Raw genomic sequence first — 26,333 nt, forward strand, 5'->3', positions numbered from 1 at the left:
GTCTCTAATAGGTTTACCACATGCTGCACCGCCATAGTTTTGCAGACAACAATTCCGCAAACACACCTCTTGACCTAGAGTTGTGTGTGCCCACAGATGATGTAGTTGCTTTCACAGGAAACTACATTTGGTGAAACAATGACTGATTTCCAGAGGAAGAGAGAAGACCTTTCGTTGAAGTCACTCAGAGGGGAAAACACAACTCATGCTTCCGTAGAGCATTGTAGTATTAAGATCATCTTAACAGATCATTTAACAATGATCTTTGTGCTACGATGCTTTTGGGTAACCTAGCTCTGAATGGAAGCAAAGCGTCTATTCCTATACAACAAAAAATGAACAAGTTTAATGTTTTCTGTTTAGGCTACAAATGTGCATTACAGAGACAGGAAGAAGCAGTTGGGGAGGAGGATGGCCTTTGAGTCCCATGCTTTTACTGACACAGTTGATGGTTGCAAACAGATGGGGAAATTCATAAATTATTCATCAAGGAAAAACCACAACAAACAAGGTGTCTGAAAGGCTAATGACATCTGTTTGGAAAATAGCATTCGTTTTGATTTCTTGCTGTGCATAAAAATCAGCTTGGAAATGGACATTTTAAGAAAGCAAGCACTTAAGAAATAAAAAGGTGCAAGATTGACAAGGGAAAAAAGATTCAGAGAATCAACGCAAGCTGTTTTAATGAAGAAGGTAGGCAATGTGTACAAGTGACACTTGTAGAACCAGGTACATTCTCCTGGTCTAAAAAAGGAAGCCTTCCGGTAGATTACCCTGCTTTGCTAATTCATGGGTGTGGGGTGTGCTGACAGAAGCTTTAATAAATGTGTTGTGGGGTTTTGCCCCCCGATACCCCCCCAAACTGCCAAGACGTATTCCTATCTATTGTTCTATTGTAAACAGTAGGAGGAAAAAAAAAAAAAAAAGAATTCTTAACATAAATACATTTTTTTTCTTTTTCTTTTTTCTTTTCTTTTTTTTTTTAAACAAAGCTAAACATTAACAATGAGGACGGCAATGAAACCTGGACAAACATGGATGAACCTTAAGAGAAATATAAATTAAAACAAAACCTAAACCAGAGTCTGACTGCTGAACCCTATGAAACAAGCAAGTGAATATAAGGCTACAGCTTCCTAAATAATAAAAGTGTTTGCAGTAGATTACACAGTGAAAGCTGCTCTGTACTAACAAATACACCATTCTCATGGATGAAAATAGTATTTAATGAGCACTCTGAAGACCTTACGAGTCAGCAAGAGAGCCTGCCTGTGCCAGTGAGTGTCTAATGCTTCTGAGCTTTTAAAAGGGGACATTTTGCCCCAAACTAATGACAAGAGGAGCCAGTTAGCATGCTGGGTCAATAATCACACTAACCAGCCCCTATTAGTTCTCATTTGCTGCCAACAACGCTAGCACGGCTGGATGTCACAGTCTTCTTCGTTGTGCATTTGGCCGGTATATTTTGATCTACGCAGCTGTAGTTTAAAAAAAAAAAAAAAAAAAAAAAAGAGCACAGACATCCGAAACCACCATGACCGGCGCTACTGGGAGCCGGAGAGGCTTCCAAAAGTTCCACAACGATGCCAGCCAGCTGTGTTCAGCACAGAGGGGAAAAAAACACAAACAGTCTTACACAAGAGCTGGCTACACCGTTTGGCTAGGCTCGTGCTCCACCACCGTGCTCCCATCTGTGACCTGGCTGAGGACATCGCTATTCACAGTAAGTACACTTCAGGACAGTTTGACGGCCGGGCAGGGAAGACAAGTGTTTCAAATAGCAAAGAACCAAAAACAAACAAACAAACAAAACCAAACAGAAGAGTGTGTCAAGAGTACTTGCTGATGGCATTCTCAGTGGTTAAAATGATTAAAGTGTCCTGAAAGAATGAAGATCCTGGTCGGGGCCACGGCGCTGTCGACGGCACTGGGCTGGTGGTTTGGGCCATGCGACTAAGTCCACTGCGACTGTTGCTGCTTGGATTACTCCATGATAGCTCTGTAGATGGCTGGCTCGATATAGTCCTCCCTGTAGCGGGAGTTTATGACTCGCTGACGTTTAGAGTCCTCTTTAACCTCCTTCTCTACGAAGACCCCTTTGAAGCGCATATCAGATGCCACAGACTAGACAGGGAAGCGGATGGCAAAATGCATGTCAGGGCCATGTGTTGATCAGTGCCACTCAACATCACAATACAGTACCAACAAAAGTTACTGCATTAATATTTAATATTAAATTAATATTCATATTTTAATTTTATGTAGCTGTTTTGTATAGAGTTGTGGGAATGAAACAATTCATAGCAACACATTCACACACTTTGGGTCCCCACTACTTAAAGCAACCGAAAAACTGCACATTATGTATTACATTACCAGATGATCTCCTGATCTGATGAATTCTTAAGAAACACTGCTGGGTTTCTTGTTTTGCTTAGAGGTTTCAAGCTATTAATAGAATGTAAAGCAGCATGATCAAGAAGAGAGGGCCACCTGCGTTCACTCAAGCAAATTGGCTCCTCTATACAAGAGCAACGTACACAAGACAGTAATCATTTAGCAGCTCCTGGTAACCATAATGACTATATATATATTATTTGGATATTATAGTACAATACTAAAGCCTGCAATATCTTTATTTCATATTTGCTCACAGGCCATATTATTAACTTTGTCATTTATTTATGAGCAAAATATTAAAGTATATAGTTAACCATAGCCATGCTTAGTTTGTATTAGCTATCCTTCTATGTTTCATCAAAAGGTTATTTTCCCACCTGGTGTGAGCTTGTGTTTGTGGAATATTTTTAGGTGACAGGCCACTTTTAACTCTCCAGTGACACTGACACATAAAAACTGTGGACACACAGTTGTGTAAAGACCAAGATTATGTCACGGACACTTGGTCAGTGTTGCTACTTGATTTGCTCACAGTAGTGGTCCATGGTGAGAAATTGGCCAGTAACGAATTGGGCAGTGGTGGCCAATGAATTGTGAATGCTGAAAGATAGGTGTACCTGTATTACAGACGGCAGCCAAAGAGTGGTCAGAGTACGCAGGTACAAGCCTGGAAGTTTTAATATAGTGGGTGGCCATGTGTGTAAAGATCATGAGTGGAAAAGTTAAATATCTGAAACATCTGTTTTTCCATCTGAAAAAACACCCGTTTCTCAACAATCCATGTGTGATGGCAAACCTTTGCCAACATCAACTATTCAAATTTCAAAATGGCTTAGTTGCGAGGGCGTACTCACCAGTCGTGCTTTAACACGTTTCGGCAACTCTTCATCCAAGCAGTACACATCTTCTCTTTTCGCTGTCAACTGAGACTCGTCCTCAAATTCCAACTAGATCAAGATTAAAGAGATGACGAGGGGCATTGAGAGTGCAGAAGACAGATAAGGAAATAGGAGAGAGCGAGATGGCGAGAGAAAGAGAGAATATGTACAGCCTCATATGAAAAAGCTCAGCCTTCAGTCTAGAAAGAACTGTATGAATAGTAGCTACTGTTGACCAAGACAAAGCTGAGTACATGGTGTAAAATTCTATACATGTAAATGTTGAATATATAAAATAAATTTAAAAAAACCAAACTGCGAGTGATCAGTACAGTGTAATTCTCTTCCACAGACCATTCACATCTGGATCATTACAGTGAACAGAATCTAATAAAACGTTTATATTAAACTGAATATAAAATGAAATGGCATGAAAATGACCTGCGAGGCTGTGAAATCTGAATTTTGTTTTTATAGTGAGTAACAAAAAGTAGCTAAACCAACTTCTGGTTACAAGTCGGGGGGGGGGGGGGGGGGGGGGGGGGGGGGGGGGGGGGGGGGGGGGGGGGGGGGGGTGCTATTCCTTAGCTAGGCCATGCTAGGTTTTATCTCAAAACACTTAGAGGAGAACACTAATCACTTGTCCCGAGTGTGACTAGAAAGCATGCAACTGAAACAGTTGACACACGAAGCCCCTAGGACAGCTCTAAAGGAGCACAAAACAAATACCATTAATCACGGGGGAATAGTGGTAAAGAGGTCTGTGCTACAGCACAACACATTCCTGAATTGTTTGTTTGAGTCACCTTTACATAATCCCAGTAGGGCACTGTACAGAGCGATTATTTTCTCAAGGCCACCACGCTGGGTTAAGCGAGAGGGGTGACCGAGGTGCTTTGCGATGCTGCAGCAACCAATCAGACTATTTCGCCAGAGGGAAAAGTCCACTCTTAAATCAAACAAACACATCATGTTTAGCATTTGGAAAAGAGCGGGTCCCCGCAAAGGCTCTGTGTGCTGTCCCCTGACCTGGTACATTGGGATGATGTGGGCCGCCACAAACTTGGCGCCATAGATAAGGCCATCTGTCCAGCGCACCTGCACCACATCGCCCTCTGCTGGCGGCCCAAGCTGCACACAGTCTCTGTTCTAGATGAAAAAGACAAAAATCCCTGCACTTCAGCATAATAGAGTAATCCAAGCAAAATTTCAACCGAACAACCTGAAATAAAGGTAGGCTTTGTGCTAAATGTACCACTATGTCTTCTGGGAATAGGTTGTCACTGAAGGAGCCATCATCAAAGACAACCTCGTAGAACGTGGCTTTGATGAGCTCCACTACCTCAGACTGGTAGTACCGGCCGTTTTTGTGCTTGCAGATGACTTTCTGCCCCTCCTGCAGCTCTCGCAAAGATGCCATGTTACGCTGGTGACACACACAAACACACACAGAGCATAAGCAATACCATCCCGGCAGCGGGGAGGTGGAGCAATGTAATTATTAAGTATTCCTCAGTGGCTTTAGTCCTGTACGAAATTGCTGTGTCAGTTCTTTGTATGGATTGCTCGCTCTCGCATTAGTAAAGTTTCCAGTGCCTTTTACTTTTTACAAGCAGCAATTAGAAATAATCCCAGGTTATTTTAATCCCAAGAAAATGACCGTTTTAGTAAATATTCTGTTACATCCTATGTGAAAGAAGTTTTTGTGCTTTTCCTCAAGTATGGAAGCACTTGAAGCATTTACGTGCTTTATATACTTTGGCCTTTACTTTACAAAGAAATTCTGAAAGAGACTCCTGGTATCTTTATGTAAATGTTACTACATGTATGTAGCCTGCTAATGTTCAAACCTATGTTACTGTTACCATAGGCCGTTTTATTTAATAATCATTTTTACACATTGAATTTATAGACAAATAAGGAATTTAGATCAAATCCAAGTCTTCAGGTTCATAATAGGCCTAGACAGATTTAACATTTCACATGGCATTCATATTCTGTAATCGTGACCGACAATTTATTACGCATGGATGTTTTGTGTGACGTGTATGATGTGTAACTCAAGTAGCCACGACCATCTCTGCACTTTCTACAGAGAGCTCATATACTGCCAGCTTAGAGCAGTAGTTGTGCGAGTTTCAGAGTAAACTCAAAGTTAGAAACACATGCACGTACATGTACGAGGAGCTGAAGCGTCTGGAGCCAGAATAAGGCGATTAAAGTGTGTGCCAAAACCTTGAGTGTATCTGATGAGGAACATGTAGGCACAGGCAGCAAGAATCACGCCAAAAAGCATCCAACGCAGACCACCACCACCACACCCTCCACCCGCACCGCTCTGGTCTCTCCTTACCTCCACGTGTGTGCCGCCCTTGTGTCTCCAGCAGGTGAAGAAGACGACGAAGGGCCAGTCGTCGGGGTGCATGTGGACGCCGGCGGCGCGGGCGCACGTGGCGTGGAAGGAGGAGGAGCAGCGGCCGTGTGAGCACTGCACGCAGCAGCCTGCCGCTCGCTTCACCCGCTTGCGGCAGTACTGGCACTTCTGCAGGGGCGAGACAACGGGGAGGTGGGCGGCGCCGTGAGACGTGAGGAAGGGGAGCGCGTCGGTGAAGGGCATTGGACCCGGAACGTTGGGAAGCGTGTGGAAGTGCTTACCAGTTTGAACCTCTGCAATGGTATGGCACTGAGGTCCACTGGCCTGCGTTCCGCGATGTTCACGAACCGAGCTTCCAGCACTGCTACGGCACACAACACGTGAACCCACCTATACAGGGGCGCACACCATCCCAAACATTTCAGTTCACACGAACACCGCCACCTCTCACTTTGTTCTCTCACTTTTATTCAAAGTAGAAGCTGTCGCGCCTTCCCAATCAGGGGATATTTTTAAACCTCCAAAATAAATAGCGAATCTAAAGAGTGCAAAAAACAGCAAACATGCGCTTGCATCCGGTTTTTAATCTTTCTTCTTTATCTTTTTTTTTGCATAGCAAATTCTGCATAGCAACTCAACGGAGCGTAAAAACAGCACTGCCACACCGCAGAATTCCTCTCACAGCTGTGCTCCTCAGGACCACTGGACATGCAAGGAAACGCCACCTAAAGGACGAGCAGGCGCGATAGCACCCCACACTGCTAATCTGGGCCTTCACTCACTGGGACACTTAAAGGGGCTCCGGCTGCAACAGCACAGTGGTGGCTAAAGCAGAAACCTTAGTAGCACACTGCCATCGTTGCAGCATTCTTACGCACTTCGCGTCTAATCTCGCCTGGTCGTTGAAACCACTGATCTTCATTTTGAAACGGAACACTGTTACATGAGAAAGAACGTGAAGCAAAAGCTGCTTTATATAGCATGTCATTCACAAAGGAACACTGATCCTTCAGGCAGCGTGCCTGCGCGGATGTGTTCAAAACATTCATTTCTTTGCGTTCATTATGGACTGCTTCACTCAGACAGTGGTAATGCTTACTTATCGTTGTTGGCCTTTTGCAGTGCTCCTCCTCTTAATGAGCATAAACAGCAGTCCTGGGGGGGAAATGACAACCACAACCACACACACGTGTCAGAATGAAAACTGGCAGGCAAGATCCACATATAATCATTTACAAATTATAAATACAATGTAATGATGGCCTCTAGCTGTCAGGTAAAGTCTAAAAAGGGTGCTGGAATGAGACATGATGGTCTGCTTCAGAAAGTGCTGAACTCATAAGGTTTTTTAAAAATGCAAAAACAGTTCTCTAGAGTTTACACAAAATAGAGCCAAACACCTCCCACCATTGACAAGACAAACCAACCCCAGTGTCCAGGAAATCTGCAAGTAGTAAACACCTTGTTGAGAGGAGAATGACTATCAGGAACTTTACAATAAGAAAATACTCTTTTCCACCATGCTGAGCAAAAAAACAATTTAGAATGTGCAACACAGACAGTTTTCTTCATTACACCTATAACAGAAGAGCAGAATTCTGGGTTCCACTGCTGGCTGCCAAGAACAGGAGTGTGAGGCTACAGTAGGCACAGGCTTACCAAACCTGGACAAGCCGATTGGGAAAAGATCGCCTGTTTCAACTAACTTCTGTTCCCATGCATCTCCGAACTTCCATTCTCAACAAGTATTCGAATGCCACAACCTGTCAGAGTATTGTTGACAGAGTGCTTTCCTTTAGGGCTAGAATTTACACATAAGGGCAACTTTCAGTGTGACAAAGTGTCATGTCTCACAGCACGAGCTATCTCAAACTGGCTCCCTGACAGAGAGATCAGTACACTTCAGTGGCCTCCCTCATCTGATCTGAATGTAATCCAGCACCTTTGGGATGTGTTGGCACAGGAGAATCGCAGCATGAATTGTCCATTGCCCAGCCTGCAGCAACACCAACGTGGACCAAGATGTCAAAGAACACCTTGTTCCTGACACTTGTGAAAAGCCACATAGAATTGATGCTGTTCTCAAAACAAATAGGTTGTTCTAGGTGTTAGTGTGGCTTTATAGGGTCAGGGATATAAAACCATAAAGCTGCTGTAGCACTAATCTGTTCTGCTCCGTACTCCACAGATATGCACACTTAGCATGGAGCGTATCCGTCTGTGTGCACATGAAAAATAACTCAGAAGCAGAGAAGGCCATCTCCTTGTAGAGAAGCTGCCTGATTGGTTAGTATAAGTGGACCGTTGCAAATTTTTAACAGCTGATTACAGGGCCTAAGAGAGCCACAGAGTTTTATCTTAGAGTTTTCAATTATTTGTTATGAAGTCAGCGTGTACGACTATGCCATGTCTGATTCAGCAGAAGCATAAGTGCAACAATCCGTAGTAAATGACATTGTAAAAACCTCAGTTTGTAAAAAAGCATTTCGGTGAGAATCGTGAAGTGGCATATGTGATGCCCCCAAAGTGCCCTATAAGGCTAAGTGCCCCATCTGATTTGTTGAGAGGAGTCATCCATTAAAATCCTGTCTACAGTACACATAAGCAACTGCCCCGCTTTCCAAGATCACTATAAGAAAATAAATCACTAACACCATTAGTGGAATTAAACACTGACAAATTCTTGCACAGAATGGTGCACAGAACGGTCCAAGAATTCCATGCCACTTTCCAAGCACTGCTCACCACTGCTGGAGCTTGTGGCTGTTAAATGCAGACCATTTCTTCTACCACAGGAATTCCCTACTGTTCTAATAATTGCTATATACATCCCACCTCACAACAACAACGTGGATGAGGCACTCTATCTGTATGGGCCTATTAGTGAAATGCAGAACACAAGACAGAGTCTTTATGGTCGCATCTGATTGAAAAGTTGAGGCTACTGGGCTTGAACCCCTCCCTCTGTAACTGGATCTTGGATTTCTAACTGGGAGACCCCAGTTTGGCCAGATAGGGAGCAACGACTCCAGCACCACCACACTGAGGACTGGTGCACCTCAGGGCTGTGTACTCAGGCCACTGTTGTTCACTCTGCTGGGCTAGGACTCAAACCACATCATCAGACTTACTGATGACACAACTGTGGTGGGCCTCATCAGCAGAGATGATGATTCAGCATACAGAGATGAAGTAAAGCAGCTAAATGACTGGTGCAAAGTCAACAACCTCTCTCTGAACATGGAAAAAACCAAAAAGAGGCTGTGGTTGAGAGGAAAGTACAAGGTCATCACTCTCAAAGCAATATAGATGACTCCTCTGTGGAAATTGTTACAAGCACAACGTTCCTTGGTGTCCATCTAGGAGAGAACCTCATTCAGACCCTCCAGCTTCATAGCCAAGACTGCTCCATCCCAGACCTTACACAGAACAGTGAGGACAGCCAAAAAAGATCATCAGAGTCCCTCTCCCATCCATCACGGACATTTACAACACACGCTGTCTCCACAAAGCTACTAGCTTTGTGAATGAGCCCACATACCCCTCACACAAAACCTCTCTCTTGTCATCCGGGAAGAGGTAACAAAGCATATGGGCCCTTACAGCCAGAATGCAAGTTTCTTCCCCCATGCCATCAGACTCCTCAACTCCCAGTGACTGACAACAAATACTGTACACCATTTAACAACACTGAGTTCTTAAATTAGTGCACCGGCTACTGAGTGCTATAAGTGTATCTGCTAAAAATAAATAAATAAAATAAAAAATTACAGTAAGGTACATCTGCACATCCCCCCCACTCAGTGCCATGCATTGGTCAGCATTATTAGTACTTCATATCTATTGTTTACACTTATGTTTTTCTTTTGTGTTGCACCATCATCTGGCAGGAACATTATTTAATTCCACTGTATACCTGTATGAAGCAGAAATGACCATGAAAAGCCTCTTGACTTGACAAAGCCAAGGAACAGGTGACAAATGTAACTGGGGTTGTTTAGCCTGTCCCTTAAGGTCAACACCTTTGCAGACATTGACAACAGATAAAATCTATTTGACAAAACCTTCTCAGCGTCACAGAGTGAGGCAGTGCATTATTAAAATGGGTCAATGACAGAAGGAAAGACGAGAGACTGAGGTAACGCCATCAGGTGTTGCAACAGGGGAGGGTGTTCTCCTTGCCCACTGTCAATATCAAAGTCAGAGAGATAAGGTTTTATTGAAGGTTAATTTGCCACTGTGTACAAGCTCCTGGGGATGATATCGGAGTGTCAGGGCTTAGTAGGCTACCGTAGTGGTTTTAATTACCATGGGAGTAAAAGCGGTGCAAATGTAAATGCAAAAAAAGTGGAATAAAAACTGGAATACATTATAGATAAAGTTTAATTTTATATTCAAACCTTATTTATTTTCATGGGTGGGGCGGTGGGAGTGCAGCAGACTCGAAATACAAGAAAACCCGCAAAATGTGACAATTAATTTGTTCAACATTTAAAACAGTGGCTCATGCAGGACATCCATTTTTCCCCTCTTTCTCAGATGAACTATATTAGTGAAAGTTACCACGGAGAAAGAAAAGTCAGCAAGCAATAAATAAAGAAAAAAAAAAGCAGAGCCCATCACTTAAAGACAACCCAAGTAATTTAGCTTAAGAACACTAAAACGTCTTTGCCTAGCGATATCCAGCTCTTCAAAGAGACGGCTCCCTGCGTGCTAGTTACTCTGCTTGTGCACACAGCATTTGGCCAGGTAGTCCGAGCACTAAGCATATAGCTAAATGGAGTGCACAGGACTGAAGGAGAGAGGCTTTTATTTTATACAGTCCCTGGCAGAGTCCTCGTCAGGTAGAAGCGCTTTACAGCTTTAATTAAAAGAACAAACTGTCTTCATGTTCTGATAGCACTCATCATTTTCTTATTCTGAGAAAATAAAAGGCTTAGTTCAGTTAGTTAAGCTCCTTCAGTCCCTAAATCTGGCAGAAGCAAGAAAGAACTTTAAAAATCGCTTAAAGCAGCTTTAATTTAGTGGCAAATATGTTTCCATCAAAATATTACTTTGAATGTATGTTACCAATGTTAAAGATATGGTCTATGGAACACTGACAATGTTCTATGGAATGTCGACAAAGATGAAAACCTAAAATCAGTCAGCCATTAAACTTCAATCCCTGTTTTTTAAGCAAGTTCAGGATAATCCGTTAACAAGTCATCTCTGCTACGTTTTCATGTAAGGCCCGTCTACCCATTTGCCCAATAGGTCCGCAGGTTTTTTCATATTAACCAAAGACCAGGTTAACATGCCAGTCTTGCCAAAACTTATGACTTATGCCTCAGTTTGGAAATGCCAAAATGCTTGCACCACCTTGTAGCAGGGATCTTAATGATAAATGTAAAAAACATTTTTTAAAAATGTATCATCAAGATGTAATACTGAACAACTGAAAATAGACACATTCTGAGTCTCTGGGCATCTGGCAACATGGCTCTCTTACAGCCTAGTTACAGTGTTTCTGTTTAGTACACACACGTCTGCTGCCAGGCACTTGTGTGTAGTTTCTCCTGCTGTCGCCCTGGTTTCGGCCCTACGCTGTGGTGCTGCTTGGAAGGTGTTATCCTATGCTGCACGTTGCTGGTGTTTAAGGCCAAGAATGCCAGGGGGAAAATGCTCGCTAATACCGCAGGAATGAACAGGCTGCTCATGCTTCATTTCTGTGCAGGAGGATTTCTCTTTTAAAATCAAAGCTTGCGATACTGAGCAGGCACTGCAATGCAAGTACCGATTAACTATGCAAGCACCGATAGGTTGTGTTGCAGGAAGCCCACAATAAATGTGACTACGCTCTCACCTGAGTAATAGCATTCTCCTCACAACGGGTGCACCTCCAGGTGTCTGGGTCGGTGTCTTGCGGCACCCCGTAGCAACCTAGGGACAGAGAGCAGACTCTCAACCTGCTAAATAGCAACAACAAAAACAAACAAACAAAAAAACTATACTTGAGCAAGATCTTAAAGGCTGAATGGCACTGCACCAGTAGCTTTAGGTCGGCAGGCAGATCCCGACACTTACTGGCGTGAACGCGCACGCAGCATGCGCTGCAGCTGACCAGCCGGCTGGTGCCGTCCGGCTCCAGGCGAGGGGTAGACAGGTGTCCCTCCGAGCTGCCCGTGAAGCACATCTCCGGGATGAGCGGCATGCTCCTCAGCTTCTCCTCTCCAGTGGCCAGAGCAGGGGCCTGGCTCAGGCTGCTCAGCTCGCTCTGCAAGGGAGTGAGCGTTGAGAAAGCGCTCTCATTCCAGCGCAAAAGGACATGCCTGCTAGCCGGACGTACCTGCTCGCATGTGTGGAAGAGGCTGCACACCGCACAGTACGGGGGCTGCTGACCCGCGTACCGGTTGTAGTCCCGCTCGGCCTCGAAGCTTCGCGGTCTGTTCTGCCAGAGCGGGCTGAGAAGCCGGGCCCACGGGTCGCTCTCCTGAGAGTCGTCCTCTAGATCGGCCTGCTCCTGGAGCTCTGCAACAGACACAGCTCAGCTCACTGAGGAACCAATACACACACTACAATACACACTACACTACATGCATGCACGCACACACACACACACGGTTATAGGGTGACATCTAACCTTCATCGCTCGTACTCTCTTTGAGAAGGGGGTGAAGGAGGGGAAGTTTGCTGAGAGGCTGTAATTTCCTCTTCATACTATTATTTTCCATCTCCTGTTCCAGATCCCGCTAAGGAGAACGGCACACAAATTTTACAATATGGGCCTGTGCTTCACATAAGGAATTCACGCAGGAATGCTATGCAGATTCATTCAGATCATTTTCTTATACTATAAAAATTAATGATGTTTTGATCATTGATTAATTAATGATGCAAGTGTGAGAACAGTCAGAACCTTTAAAAAAGTAGAAATAGTTTAAAAGACCAAAAGTGACCATTATTTGACTGCTGCATGTCATGGCTAACTGCAATAGACCACCGGGCTTACTGACCACATCTGTGTCTGCTCCTGGCGTCTCTTTGCAAAACTCCTGGTCTGGTTTGGCATCTGGCTCCGTGTCCGGCTGGGCGTCGCCTCTTCCGTTGTCCTCCAGACAGGGGGATGGAGCCTTACGGAACACAGGCCTCGCCGCGTAGCTGTGGACCTGTAGCGCGTCCGACGGGCTCAGCGTCCTGTGGAAGAGCAGGCTGGCGACGCCGGGCTTGGACGACGCCCAGGGCACGGCAGACAGGCAGTGAGCGGCTGTGGGCATGGTGGCTATGGAGAGGTGGTTCTTCCTGAGAGGCTGCAGGCAGGCCGCAGAGAGTGGGGTGCCGTTGTCTCCACCTCTGCCGCCGTCTCCGAGCACAGGGCACCGGCCGCTGTTTAAGTGTGGCTTCGCAGACGCCTGGTCGCTAGGCTCTGATAGAAAATAAAGCCTTTAAGGAAATACTTGGTCTATGGTTAAAGAGAGCGGTTGACACACATACCACTCTGACAGTATCAATCATTTAAATGACAGGCCATATTAAGCAGCAGGAATGGAAAGTACCCGTGTATCTGGCCTGTGGTGACAGTCGGCCCTTCTTGCCATACTCAACATCTTCATCTGGAATTTCAGTCTTTGGTAGAACGTCATCTGGGACCTCTAAACACACCCGGTGCCTCTTCGTACCTATCCTCTGTTTGGTCACGCTGATTAAAAGAATAAACAATTTAATCTGTGCAACTAATTCTTAGAATAGGCGAAAACAAACAAACAAAGACAGTCACAAAAGGTCTTGATAAAACTGTAAAATTTAAGCGAGCACTTAGTTTTGAACCTTTTCCTCTGTCCCTCATAGTTTTGGCTGTCTGTACTGAGCTGCGGATGGCCGAAGCTTGCTGCCTCGCCCCCCAGAAACTCGGCTGCCTCGGGCGTGGGCTTGGAGTGGTCGATGGGGGTGTTGTCCTTCCCAGCCAACCAGAGGTCGTAGCGCTCGGGCTGGAACTTCCTCACAAACACGTCCATGGAAATCTTTACCATGTCCTTCCGACACGAACACTAAGGGAGAGAGAGCGTTCGGACGTCAGCGATACGGCATGGGGCGGGGGTTGCGGGCTCCAAGAAGCTGAAATGGGGCGGAAGACACACCAGGATGGCCTGCTTGCCGTAGTCGATCCAGCGCATCGTGGCAAAGTTGGTGGACTCGGCGCAGTTGAAGCCGTGGTTGAAGCCTGCGTGGTAGCCGTACGGAAAAGTCACCATGAACTCTCCCGCTTCCTGAGTAATCTGGAACGCATGCAAAGCCAGCATTGTGGTAACGAGAGAACAGTAATGCGGTGGAACCCTTAACGAGCCCTATTCTGACAAACTAATGAACATACCGACACATCAGAAATTAAATCTGAAAGTATGCAGCGTATGGACTTTAAAAAGGGCAATAACGTGAAACTAGGGGGGTGAACATGTGGGGGGGGGGTGTACCTTTTCGAATGGAATGCCATACTTCCTCAGAATGGAAGGAGATATGAGAGTCATCTTGTGCCGAAGAAAAGCTTCACAATTTTGGGAGCTTCCAGGAAAAAATCCTGCATGAGAATAAGAAAAAATAATCACATGGGGCAACTTTCATAAAGAACAAATTGCATCTGGGTTATAGAAGACATGTATTCTCCCCAAGTACCTTTGGCTAGCCGCTCTAGTCGCTTCCCATGTTCTGGAGGCACAGTGTACCTGACACATCAAAGAATACATTAACTATTGTTTTCAACACAGCATTTTAAAACACGGTCACTCTTCAAGTCACTCATTTATTAAAATGTTTACATTCCACTACATTACATTCATTAACTCCTTAACATCAAGCTCTCCACTAAACAAACATTTCTAAAAAGATCTACCAAGACTTTGGTTCTCCGAAGTGCAGGTAGTTGATGCTGTAGAGGTCCATGTCCTCGGTATGCCAGGCGAACGTGGTCTTCCACATGCCGAAGTAGAGATAGGGTGTGGTCACGCCCTCGATGGTGATGCCACTGTCACTCTCCACCGTGTCCAGGATGGTCCGCAGACGGCCGATGTTCCACTCGTTCACGTCCTGGCATGGCACCATCACAGACGAACGTTTAACAAGCGGTCATGAAACGGAAATTCTCGCAGCTGTCTGCCAATAAAATGATGGAGTCACAGCAGAAGTCGTCACTCACAGGGTCGTAGAGTGTACCGTTAACGTCAGCCCCGTAGATGGGAGGGTTAAAGGTCACATTTTTCCAGTACTTCCTTTCAAGTTCTTCAAAATCATCATATCGAGGGCTACAGAACCTGTGGTGGATAGAGAAGACACATTTACATCTCCAAAGAGGAAAAGAAATAAATAGTCATGCCCCTCAACTGCAAAAATGATACCACTTTCAGTTAATAGGGACTTACTTGTCACTGTTGGCCGTTTTTCGGAATTCTTTCACGGTCATCGCCTTCTTCTGGATGTTGTACTGGGTGAAGAGGCCAGACTGGCCCGTCACTACCTGCTGAATGGGAGCAGGGATGAGCAGGTCATCGATGTCGTCGTATGAACGCCTCGGCTTCCACTCTTTGGGAGGGATAATCTGCGGATGTCAAAAAAAAAAAGAAAAAAAGATAAAAGTGAAAAATTTAAGAAGTTTCACGTGATGGGTACTCCCAATTGTCTCTTTTTGACAAAGATAAAGACTGAACTTCGGTCATGTCTGTCCACTGACCTTGGCCAAACCAGCTTTATGGGCTCCTTGAGACTCCATATATGCGATGTATCGGGTGAAGCTCTTGAACTCCTCCATGGTGGGGCAGAATGTCATGATCCCCTTAGAGCCAGTAGTCTGTGTGTCCGACGCCATCTTGGCAGACTGGTCCTGAAGAGAAGTCACAACTTTTAGTTAGACTCACTAAAATAGCATATGTTGACATTTCAATGTGTTGGCTTCTCATTTGAGTGCTACAAGTACTTCAGTAAGTGGGCTGGAGTGGGCAGACACAGAACGTAACTACTGGCACAGGTGAGCCCTTATGCCTGGAACATTTAAATAGGCAACAGACTTAAACATTTAAACTAGTCACATTAATGTGACTTTTTAAAAAGTATTTCATTGCCTAATTATTTATATTTAAACCAACTATATTTAATTCTATACAAACAACAATGTAACTTTTGCTTTTTTTATTTTATGAAAAAACCTTACCAAAGTCACAGCCATAAGTAATTAAAATAGTAAAGCTTATTACACGTGTTATCCCTGAAAAGCACTTTGACCTACCTAGGTATGTGTACATAAAGTGCTATACAAAAACTTGCCTTATCTAGTCTCTTATGTAAGTCTTCTACAAACATTCTGAAAATCAAAAGCTCACTTTCATTTCACAACAGTCTGATAGTTATACAGCTAAAAAAATAGGGCACAGCACAGAGTGCAATATGCTTTAAAACAAGGACATGGTGTCACTAATTCGAAGGACCACTGTGACATAGTACCCTGTTGTATTTTTTCACAGTAGCACCACCTAGTGAAGACGTTACTACTTGCTAACTGTGAGTGAGTATGTATATGAGTGAGTTCCATGAGAAGTGAATCTAAAAATCCATGGATTAGATTTATTTCTATTAATGATTACATCACATAACATACATAGTCGTAGGAGAGAACAGTAGCTTGTCCGTTTCATCTACACATTTTGCATATGAAGTCACATCATTCCAAGTTAACATCTTAGATAGCAGTTATGGAAATATTCCGATCAATGATATTATCACCTGGGCAACCATGGTTTGCATGACCACCACCAGCTTGCATGTGTTATTGTTGTCTACGTGCTCAAAATGTGCGTTGCAAATAAAGAAATTTGCATTTGCCTCTTTATTTCATACAGCCTTTTTTGGTTCTCGTGCACCCAGACTGGTCTCCAAAACTACCAGCATTTCACACCAGTGGAGGTCTGTTAATCATGTAGGTGCGTGTGACTACAAGCAGCAGGAAAAGTTCGCTATCGTGACAACTTGAGTTAACACCTCTATATACGAATTTCCAACTGTGACTATGGATGGCAGTACTCCCAACGGTTCTGAAGTCAGTGCTGACAAAAAGTACTCGAAGCACAGATAATCCAGGGCGTTTGCTTGACTAGGCTACATAGAAACAATATATGATCATACAAAAAAAAAGCAAAAATACTGCTGCGTTCTGACTATACAGCTGACCAAACATAAACAATGACAATGTGTGTCTGAGTTAAATGCAGAAAACCCCCTAATAACATAACTTTGATTTGTTGCACAGGAACCACAATGAATGCCCCGCCCACCATCAAGCCACGCCCCTTATGGAGCTAACCTAACGTCGATTGGTTTAAACTAGTGTCTCTTTAAAAGTCGTACGGCTAAGCTAACTAATTAGCTAGTTAGCAGGCTAGGCCGTAGTCATTCGAACTCCGAAATATCACACAAAGGCTAAATTAAACAATCTTTAATTCACATTCAGATCTTTATCATCAATACAGAAACGTATAACTAAAACTTAGAATGCGTGTGCGTGATTTAAACACCACAAAAACTCTTCTAAGACTAGCTGGCTTTGCTGAAAGTACAACGGTTAAGCTATCGCTTTAGCTATTTAGCTAACCTAGCTAACATTAGCTAGGTTTGCGCTGTCAACAATGTTTAAAACATTAGTGCTACAAGTCAGTGGTAATATATGAAACATAGACGTACTTATTACAGAAGCACTTACCGACAATATCGAAGAAACGGTGGGGGTTTTCACCCCCAAGAAGTATACCACCCACTGATATAATTTAGCTAGTTAAAAACTAGCTATACATTTATCCCATGAAATCGTAACCTCCATTACTTTACGCCGTGCGCATGCGTATTCAACATTTGTTTACTATAGCAAGACCTCCCGTTCCAGGGTAACCATAGCCAATCAAATCAACGGCACGTATACAGACGCGCCTGCGCGACATGGGTGCATTCGTGTGCCGGAGATCTCTCACAGGTATGCGCAGATGACAGATCGCGAAATCGCTATGTTGCACAGCTAAACGTTTGTCCAGCATTTGTTCTGCTATATACGTTGCTCTAAAGCGTCTATACCCAGGCCCGTGTTCTGCACAGTGTAGTTGTGCGTATGACTCCCTCGAATTGGGTTATACTGCTTTTCCCCTCTCCATGGACGTATTTAAAAATGCATGGGTAGTGTAGCATCAGATTGAAAAGTGAAGCATTACTGGACAGTTCGTTTAATCGATTTAATTTGCATAAAAACATAAGATTACAATTACTGCGCTGACATATTCGAATTTGAAAAATGTCGAGCACAGATTTAACGCACACACGATGCATTTTAGTTTCACGGTAGCTCCATATTTCTGTGCGGTAGGTTTTACAGGTGTCACTCCCGAATCCAGCAGCCTCCCCATCCGTAGATGCATTCATGATTAGGGCCCAAACTTGTAGAATTTTCTTTCCAGCATCTGAAATAATTTGCAGTTGCTGTTTATGCAGTTTTGTCTTTACTGTGACACATTGCTCCAGTAATCAAGGTAATGAGCGACTTCATACTGACCCGTCTGTGTAAAGTGAGTTTCTTTTTTTTTATCCGAAAAACAAACGCACGTAGTACTACATTTCCAGCACGGAGTCTGCGCACATTGCCCAGTCCCGAAATAATGATCAATACATAATTTTGAGTTCTTAAAATTTAAATCGCGCCGGAAAACGACCGCTCCCTCTCAGAGAGCCAAGCGAACTCCTGACAGGTTGTGTTGGGCTGCTGCCGTTCACTCCCCACCGACCCATCTCACTTCGCGAATTGAATTTATATAGACCAACACTACTCACATCAAAAAATGTTCCAACAATACTGTGATCTAAAACACGGCATCTTACCCGTTTTATCAGTAGTTTGTAATTGTTTATATTGGTTTTAAAGACTATATTCAAGACGGCTTATGTGTAAAACATATAAATAGCTGGGTTTGGGAAGGAAAGCAGATTGTAGCACAATTGAAACCTGTTATTTTCTCTTCATCTATTAATTGTTCTTATGGCTAAAAAGCAGTGGCCAGGTCCCTCTCCACTCGCTTGCTAATGACACTATTATTAGGTGTGTGGATAAGATGGTAAGTTTCCTCCTACGCATCAGAGGAGGCATGATGTGTTTGGGAAGTGGCCATAACTTTAGCAACACATGAATTTGTTTCTGAGGCAAGTTTGAATTTTTTCGTTTGTTTATAGAGGAATTTTTCAATGAGGAGCCAGAAATGTTTTAAGCAATGTACATCCGAACCCATTTTATCATAATAGTTCCCTTCCCCCAGCCCCTGCATATGCTTAAGTGTAAAGAATCTTCTCTGAAAGAACTCAGCTGACACTGAATGAGGTAAGGGGTGTGTTAGGGCTTGGCTTAGGTTGACATTAAATCAATGCTTAAAAAATATTTATTTGAAAGTTTGCTGAACATAGTCTACAGCCAATCTCCAGTGGACTGTCCAAATAGTGTTATGATTATGCGATGTGTACAAGAAAACAGCGGTACACGGACACACAAACAGGCATTCACTCTTCAAACTTCTATAGTCTACAATATTAATGGTTAAAAGAGACAATTAGTTTACTTAGATTAAGGCAATAAACAGTACACTGTTGTGCAGTCTCCTGAATCCACTGTATCATTACAGCTCACACCTTTGTGAATGCTCAACTTTTACTTCAAAACTAGGCACATGTGTTCCATGCTATCAAAAAAGATTACATTCAAAAAAATACAAAAAGACACTTTAAATGTTTTGTACAAAAAGAACAAAACAATTATTCAACTTTATTAACATTAAGTCCCCCCCAAACATTTGAATTCCAGTTTTCTCATTAACAAATAGAAAACAGATCGTGTATACAACAGAGCGAACCTCTACAGCACGGGTCATTCACAAGATAAAAATGAACTTTTTTGCCAACATAACGCGTCTTTGTAGTCCGCTCATGCCTGCTGTTCCTCGCGTCGGCACTGACTTCTCCCCGTTTGTTGTGTGCTGTCTCGCTCAGACCATGGAGGATGCCTAAAACCGGGGGCGTGATGATAATACAGCAGATATAACTTTGTACCATTAACACATAGGCGCGACAGCAGTCTCAGTTTTTTCCCCCTCTGTTGGTATGTCAAGAAAATCCAGAGAATGATTGACAATATATTTGATGCTGTATATATACTATATGAATAACAGTATTTATAATTCCTCGGATGTATATATATCTATATTTCTGTATAAAAAGGATAGCGGGTCAGTTGAGGGGAAGGTAAGTAGAGTTCTCTTGCCCTTGGGGGAGTGGTTAATACTGTACAGGCTGCTGAGATGAGGACTCTCCCCGTGTGCCATGACCAAGGACGCCGGCAGGGCGAAGCCCCGTGTTCTCTTACCCCAGCTATGTCCCACGCCTGACGAACGCGCTCCGTTCAGAACGAAGGTCACCGTTTAACAAGGCTCTTCGGAAAGTCTTGCCTCTCCTGGTTTCTGTACAGTGCTTATTTCAGTTTCGTTAGTCGTTTGGCTATATTTAAAGTATATGCTCCGCCCCCCCACAAGTATTACTCAATCGAGTGCATCTTCCGCAAATGTGTTTACTTAGTACCATTAACTCAAATTACAAAGGTACGTTTCAGTTGATTTTTTTCCCCATGGTTTTCTTTTCTACAAAGAGACAGGAAATCAACATGTTAACCCACTCCAATTCGCCAGATAAGCCAATTACATATAAAGGAAAAAAGAAACAATAAAACCATGTTATAAAGTAAAACTGACAGCAGCTCAGAGAGCAGTGGCTCTCTTGTATTAGTATCTAGGAACGTGTTAAAAATACATGTCCCTTGTGCTAAAGTAACCTAAACCAAACAAAAACCCCAAACAAAATAACAAAAAACAGTACAAATTGCGGAGAATACAGACCCACAGGGGCCATTAAGACAAAAGATGTTAAATGATTAAAAAATTAATATTCTAAATAAAAGCAATAACAATATATTTTTACTCAAATTTCACAATAACATGATAACTTGATTTAAAAAATGAACAACAAACAAAATGCTACCAGTTGCCTTCAACTGCAGGTGTTGGTGCCGTGAGCTGAAGATGGAACCCTTAAAAGGCTTTCAAACCTGTGAGCTTCACAAGGAGCTTTAAGGATGCGTTTTGTCTTGTGGTTGTCTCAGAGCCAGTCTGCACAGGTGGAGGGGCCCGTCGGGTGGGCGGAGGCTCCTGTGGTAGCGCTCTGTACGGGATGGGCCGGGAGCTTGGTGGCTCAGAAGGAAACGCTCGCTGCTTTAACGAAGGATTGGTCCGGAGGGTGATGGGGGAGGGGGGGGTGGTCTAAGAGTGGTTACGTTGCATAGTGGTCGAAGCTCCCCAGGTACTCTAGCGCCGCCCTGTAGCACAGCTGGTACTGGTCCTGTTGGGGGAAGAGGCGTCAGGGTCAGGGCCTGGTTCATCTCTCACAGCCACTGTTACGCATGTCAAACTGATCTGCACTGCACACTGGGGTAAAACTGGCTGTTTCCCCCCATACCCGTGTTCCAATAAAACTGCGTACTTAACACACACTTCACAAGTGGTTTTCTGCTTCTTTTTTATTGTTATTTTTCCCTTCTGCAGATTAGCATATCTGATACACATCAACATTATCAGAGTTGTTTCCAAAGCAAGATGGTTCACAATACTATTAACAACGCACTACACTAACAACGCGCTACACCACTACCGAAACCCCAGCTACCACCGTCTACTTATGGTGTGTACACATCAGTACTAACAACAGTTTCAGTATCATGGCGATTGTTTTATTTTCGCCTCATTGTTGATCTCTGAGACAGCGCTGAGACAGCACTTGACCGTACACGTCTCGGGTGACCAACTCGGAACGGTTATTGACCTTGCGTCATGAATATTATTCCAGATCTCAAGTACTGCATGCTTAATTATATGGTCTTTGAGGAGTGCCTAAAACGACGCAGATGTTAGATCTTGCTACGCGAGCAGACGGAAATTGAGAGGAGGCTTGTGACTGGGCTAATGGGGGTTAATGTGGCTCAGGGATGCTCTGCCGTACCTCTGTTTGCACCATGGCAGGTCGCTGCGTGCGCAGGGTCTTCACCGTCTGGAAGACATCCACCACGCCCTCGTAGCGCATCCTCTCCAGCACGATGCTGAGAGTGATGAACACTCCGGTCCTGCCCACGCCCGCACTGAGGAAGAGCACCGGCCACCGTTACACAAGGTCCGCGGTTACTATACAGGTGCTGCTTTTCATGATACTGAAATAGCAGCCGACAGTTTGTTGCAGTGACCAAAACAACATTAATGCTGGATGTATGTATGTATGTATGTGTGTATTGCATGTACAAGTGTTTTTTTTTGTTTGTTTTTATCTGACAGATGCCTTTTGCTATGTCAGTCAGAAACTCCTCTCTGAATGAGAATGCAATACCTGCAGTGCACAGTGATTGGTCCATCCTGGCCAAACTGCTCCTTGGTTTTGTGCACTTGGCCAATGAAATCGATAAATCCTTCGCCTGTTTTTGGCACTCCTTGCTCTGGCCAATCAGTGAACTGGAACTGGCGAATCGTTCGTGATTGGCCATCCTGTGGGTGCATGCACACACAGCGAGGTTACACTGAGAAACATGGAGAAGCATTCAAACACACACACACACACACACAGGAGCTGTACCCTCCCCATTAGATTGAAACAGCGTGGGAGGTGAGGGCTGGGTCCATATGCTGGCTGTACCGACATGTGCAAAGTGGCTTGGTGTGCACGTGCTGTACTGAGTTCCTGGCCTTTTCATTACCACCATTCTATTTATAGCACACACACACACACACACACACACACACACACACACACACACACACACACAGCATTGTGGGCCAGGCAGGCAGCTCCAAAGCTCATGCCTCAGAAGAGAGGTGTGGAGAGAGAGAGATAGACAGACAGACATGGCCCACTAAGAGCTTGGACACAGCCCACCTCATGCACACACGCACGCGCACACACAGTGTTATAAGAAATCGGAGAGAACAGGCATCTGATTTATTCTGTAGTTGAGGGCTGCTCACGAAAGGATGAGACATCGAAACAGGGCTATGGAGACCCTGGGTGGAGAACTGGGATGGAGATCAGGACAGAGAGATGGCGTGGAGGAGCCGAGGTGGAGAGCTAGGATAATGAGCTGTGATGCAACTGAGGGATGGAGAGACACTGTTTAAAGATGGGGTATAGCGATGGGTATAGACATGGGGTATAATGATGGGGTATAGACATGAGGTATAATGATGGGGTATAGAGATGGGTATAGACATGAGGTATAATGATGGGGTATAGAGATGGGTATAGACATGGGGTATAATGATGGGGTATAGACATGGGGTATAATGATGCGGTACAGAGATGGGGTATAGACATGAGGTATAATGATGGGGTATAGACATGAGGTATAATGATGGGGTATAGAGATGGGTATAGACATGAGGTATAATGATGGGGTATAATGATGCGGTATAGAGATGGGGTATAGACATGAGGTATAGCGATGGGGTATAGACATGAGGTATAGCGATGGGTATAGACATGAGGTATAATGATGGGGTATAGAGACGGGTATAGACATGGGGTATAATGATGCGGTACAGAGATGGGGTATAGACATGAGGTATAATGATGGGGTATAGAGATGGGGTATAGACATGAGGTATAATGATGGGGTATAGAGATGGGGTATAGACATGAGGTATAATGATGGGGTATAATGATGCGGTATAGAGATGGGGTATAGACATGAGGTATAATGAAGGGGTATAATGATGGGGAACAGAGATGGGGTATAACGATGGGGTATAATGATGGGGTGGAGAACAGACCACGCACCCTGGCATCGGTCACTTTGAACTCCCGCAGGATATACTGAGGCATGTTGTACTCCGCCATGGGGTCCACCACGAAGTACTGGTACCGGGCTGAGCGCTCGGCAGGCCAGTACTGATGACACTTCTCCTACAGCGAGAGAGAGAGAGAGAGAGAGAGAGAGAGAGAGAGAGCGAGAGCATTAGCTTGTTCTGGATTACAAGTTGGACGTATTTGCACCACATCTTGTTGGGGTAGATGGGTGAAGGGTCCTTACCCGTCCCATCTCTCTCAATTTGGTCAGCATCACTACGATGGTGGAGTTGTGCTCCCACAGCATACGCCAGAAGTCCTCGGTGGTCTCGGCGAGGGGGCCCTGCGTGGCAATGTATGCCTTCTGCTGTCTGCAAGCACACGGGGACGAAGCTTCTTGTCAAAGCCACGCACGGCAGTGTGAACTGTGCAGGGGCTGAGCGAGGGGGTGCCGTGTGACACCCCAGCTGAGCCTGCAGTGTACAGCACAGGGTATTGGGTCAAAAAAACAAACAAACCTAAATCCTTCCCAGCTGGGAGAAATGGGGAGGTCTCTGTACTACCACTAGGTGGCAGCAGTGGGCTGTGAAAAAGGCAAGGGTGGTGATCAGTGTGTGAGTGGCGTGCAGGAGTTTTTCTGTCTCCCTTTCTCCGAGTGTCTGTCTTTCTCTCAGCCAGCCACACACACACACACACACACACACACACACACACACACACACACACACACACACACACCCAACCAGCCAGCCATGGGTTACCATCTAATGAAGGTTGCTGCGGGCGATGCAATAACGTGGAAGCTGGAGATTAAAGTCTGCTCAGGGTCTTGTTTCAACAAATAAAGGAATGGCGAGGAAGAGATGGGAAGGAGGAGAGAGCAAGTGAGAGCGAGGAACACGGCGGGGAGGCGCGGCCATGGAGCCTCCTCTGCCGTCCAATGGCGCCCGCACGCATCCGCACGCCTCCCTCGGCGGCGCTCCGGACACGTGCAAACTGGCCGCAGTGCTCGGAGCGTTTCTTCCCAAGAGAACACCGTGAGGTGGTGGTGGTTGCATAGGTGGTGAGGGTGGGGGGCGTGAACTGCATTTCTTGCGTGCGGCGTTTCTTGTGCCACGGCTGGGGAAAGAATGACTCACTGAGCAAACGTGCCACGCACAAACAAGCCCTGGCGTCCAACGTGGCTGTCAGCACGTTCCCTTTAACGGCGCCATCATAAGCCCGTAGGACGAGGAGGCCTTTGTTTGCCGTGTCTGCGCCTGGTGCAAGCGCAACACGCTTAGGTCGGGTGTCGGGTGGCAGGGAGTTGGGAGAGTGAGGGTGGGCCGCACCGCTGTAGTGATTAGAAAACATTTTATTAAGATAGCCGCCGTGCTGGGAGCGGCCGCAATTCCGCAGTGTTTACGCAGGGGGATGGCTCTCGGCGGACAGCCTTTTTATTAAGGCTTATTTCGGTTGGGATTTGGTGTGTGTGTGTGTGTGTGTGTGTGTGTGTGTGTGTGTGTGGTGGTGGGGACAGGGGGTGACGTTACCTGTTTGGAGGCTCCAGGCATATAAACCTTACAACTGGAAAGGAGGGATTTTAGGAGAGCAAAGGTCAGGACCATAGAGAACCTGGTGTCATTTATGGTTATTTCATGGTGGGAAAATGAATCAGGAGGAAAATATGAGGGCCAAAAAACCCACCACAGCATTTAGCCACAGTAAGGAAGTGTGGGTGTGGGGATGAGTGGATGATGGGGCGAGTGGGCGTGCGGATGAGTGGACGAGGGAATAAGTGGATGAGTGGGTGTGGGGATGAGTGGATGATGGGGCGAGTGGACGTGCGGATGAGTGGGTGTGGGGATGAGTGGGTGTGGGGATGAGTGGATGATGGGGCGAGTGGACGTGCGGATGAGTGGATGATGGGGCGAGTGGATAAGTGGACGTGGGGAATGAGTGGACGAGGGCATTGACACCACCACCCTGCCATGCATGTGCTCCAGCTAATTCGGCCATTAACGTTCGCTTCCGGTGGCGGCAATTAAAGAACAGTTTCATTTCTCACACACACACACACACACACACACACACACACACACACACACACACCCTCTGTATTACCTGTAGCCGTCGATGCAGCTGGCATTGATGTAGTCAGAGCCTTCCACGCCCCGGATGGGCTGCAGGCAGACGCGGGACGACTCGAAGGGCATGATGTTGACCAGGCGGTTCTTGAACTTGTTGCAGGGCAGGTTGGCGCTGATGAAGCGAGACGTGTGGGCCTTGGAGTTGGCCAGCCGCTGTGGGGGGAGCAGGGGAGGGGCGGTTCAGAACGACCCAGTGACTCTGCCCCTCTGAGATGGAGCTTGGACAGCCCAGTCTGATGGGCAGGGCTGGAGAACAGTACTCCACTTAAGGAGCTTTTTGCAGCATTTCTAATTTACTTGGTTTATTTTTGCGCTTTTTGAACTTTTACTGCACTAATGTTAAGAGGCGACACCTGCTTTTGACTGCAGTACGTTTCTCTAACAACTAGTTACTTTGGTAAGTTCATATAGTTTGTCCAGCATGTCTATTTTCAGGTTGACTGAACTAAGAAAGAAAGTGCTAAGCATTAACTGTAACTTTTCATAATTTACTAACCAAAGTGTAATTGTTTCAAATCACACAGATAACACCGTTTGCCACGTGCAAACACCCTCACAAAACCCAGTGTGTCACTCTGCTTCTCCCCGCCCTGCTGATTGGCTGCTGGTAGGGGAGGGGGTGTGGCCGCGAGGCGG

At 45.1% G+C, this 26,333-nt stretch overlaps 2 protein-coding genes across 2 annotated transcripts in view; both read right to left on the reverse strand.

The window, feature by feature from the left end:
• Positions 1-657: 657 nt before the first annotated feature.
• On the reverse strand, positions 658-17,496 carry kdm4ab (lysine (K)-specific demethylase 4A, genome duplicate b). Its single transcript, XM_027031983.2, has 22 exons — positions 17,372-17,496; positions 15,353-15,502; positions 15,045-15,220; positions 14,822-14,936; positions 14,519-14,712; positions 14,302-14,351; positions 14,103-14,206; positions 13,770-13,907; positions 13,459-13,679; positions 13,188-13,330; positions 12,648-13,057; positions 12,275-12,383; positions 11,981-12,162; positions 11,719-11,908; positions 11,498-11,574; positions 6,752-6,807; positions 5,934-6,042; positions 5,632-5,820; positions 4,534-4,704; positions 4,308-4,427; positions 3,255-3,347; positions 658-2,124 (listed from the first exon to the last, which is right to left on the reverse strand). Exons 2-22 carry the CDS (start codon positions 15,485-15,487, stop codon positions 1,984-1,986), a joined length of 3,123 nt encoding a protein of 1,040 aa, XP_026887784.2. The 5' UTR covers positions 15,488-15,502; positions 17,372-17,496; the 3' UTR covers positions 658-1,983.
• Positions 17,497-19,064: 1,568 nt separating this feature from the next.
• The window catches only part of ptprfb (protein tyrosine phosphatase receptor type Fb), a 116,229-nt gene continuing 108,960 nt past the window's right edge, over positions 19,065-26,333 (reverse strand). Inside the window, 6 exon segments of the mRNA XM_035527870.1 lie at positions 19,065-21,084; positions 21,742-21,877; positions 22,120-22,274; positions 23,560-23,685; positions 23,813-23,939; positions 25,672-25,850. Coding sequence (XP_035383763.1) covers positions 21,016-21,084; positions 21,742-21,877; positions 22,120-22,274; positions 23,560-23,685; positions 23,813-23,939; positions 25,672-25,850 — 792 coding nt within the window. The 3' untranslated portion in view covers positions 19,065-21,015.

This window comes from Electrophorus electricus, chromosome 7 (assembly GCF_013358815.1).
Source record: "Electrophorus electricus isolate fEleEle1 chromosome 7, fEleEle1.pri, whole genome shotgun sequence".
Lineage (NCBI taxonomy): Eukaryota > Metazoa > Chordata > Actinopteri > Gymnotiformes > Gymnotidae > Electrophorus > Electrophorus electricus.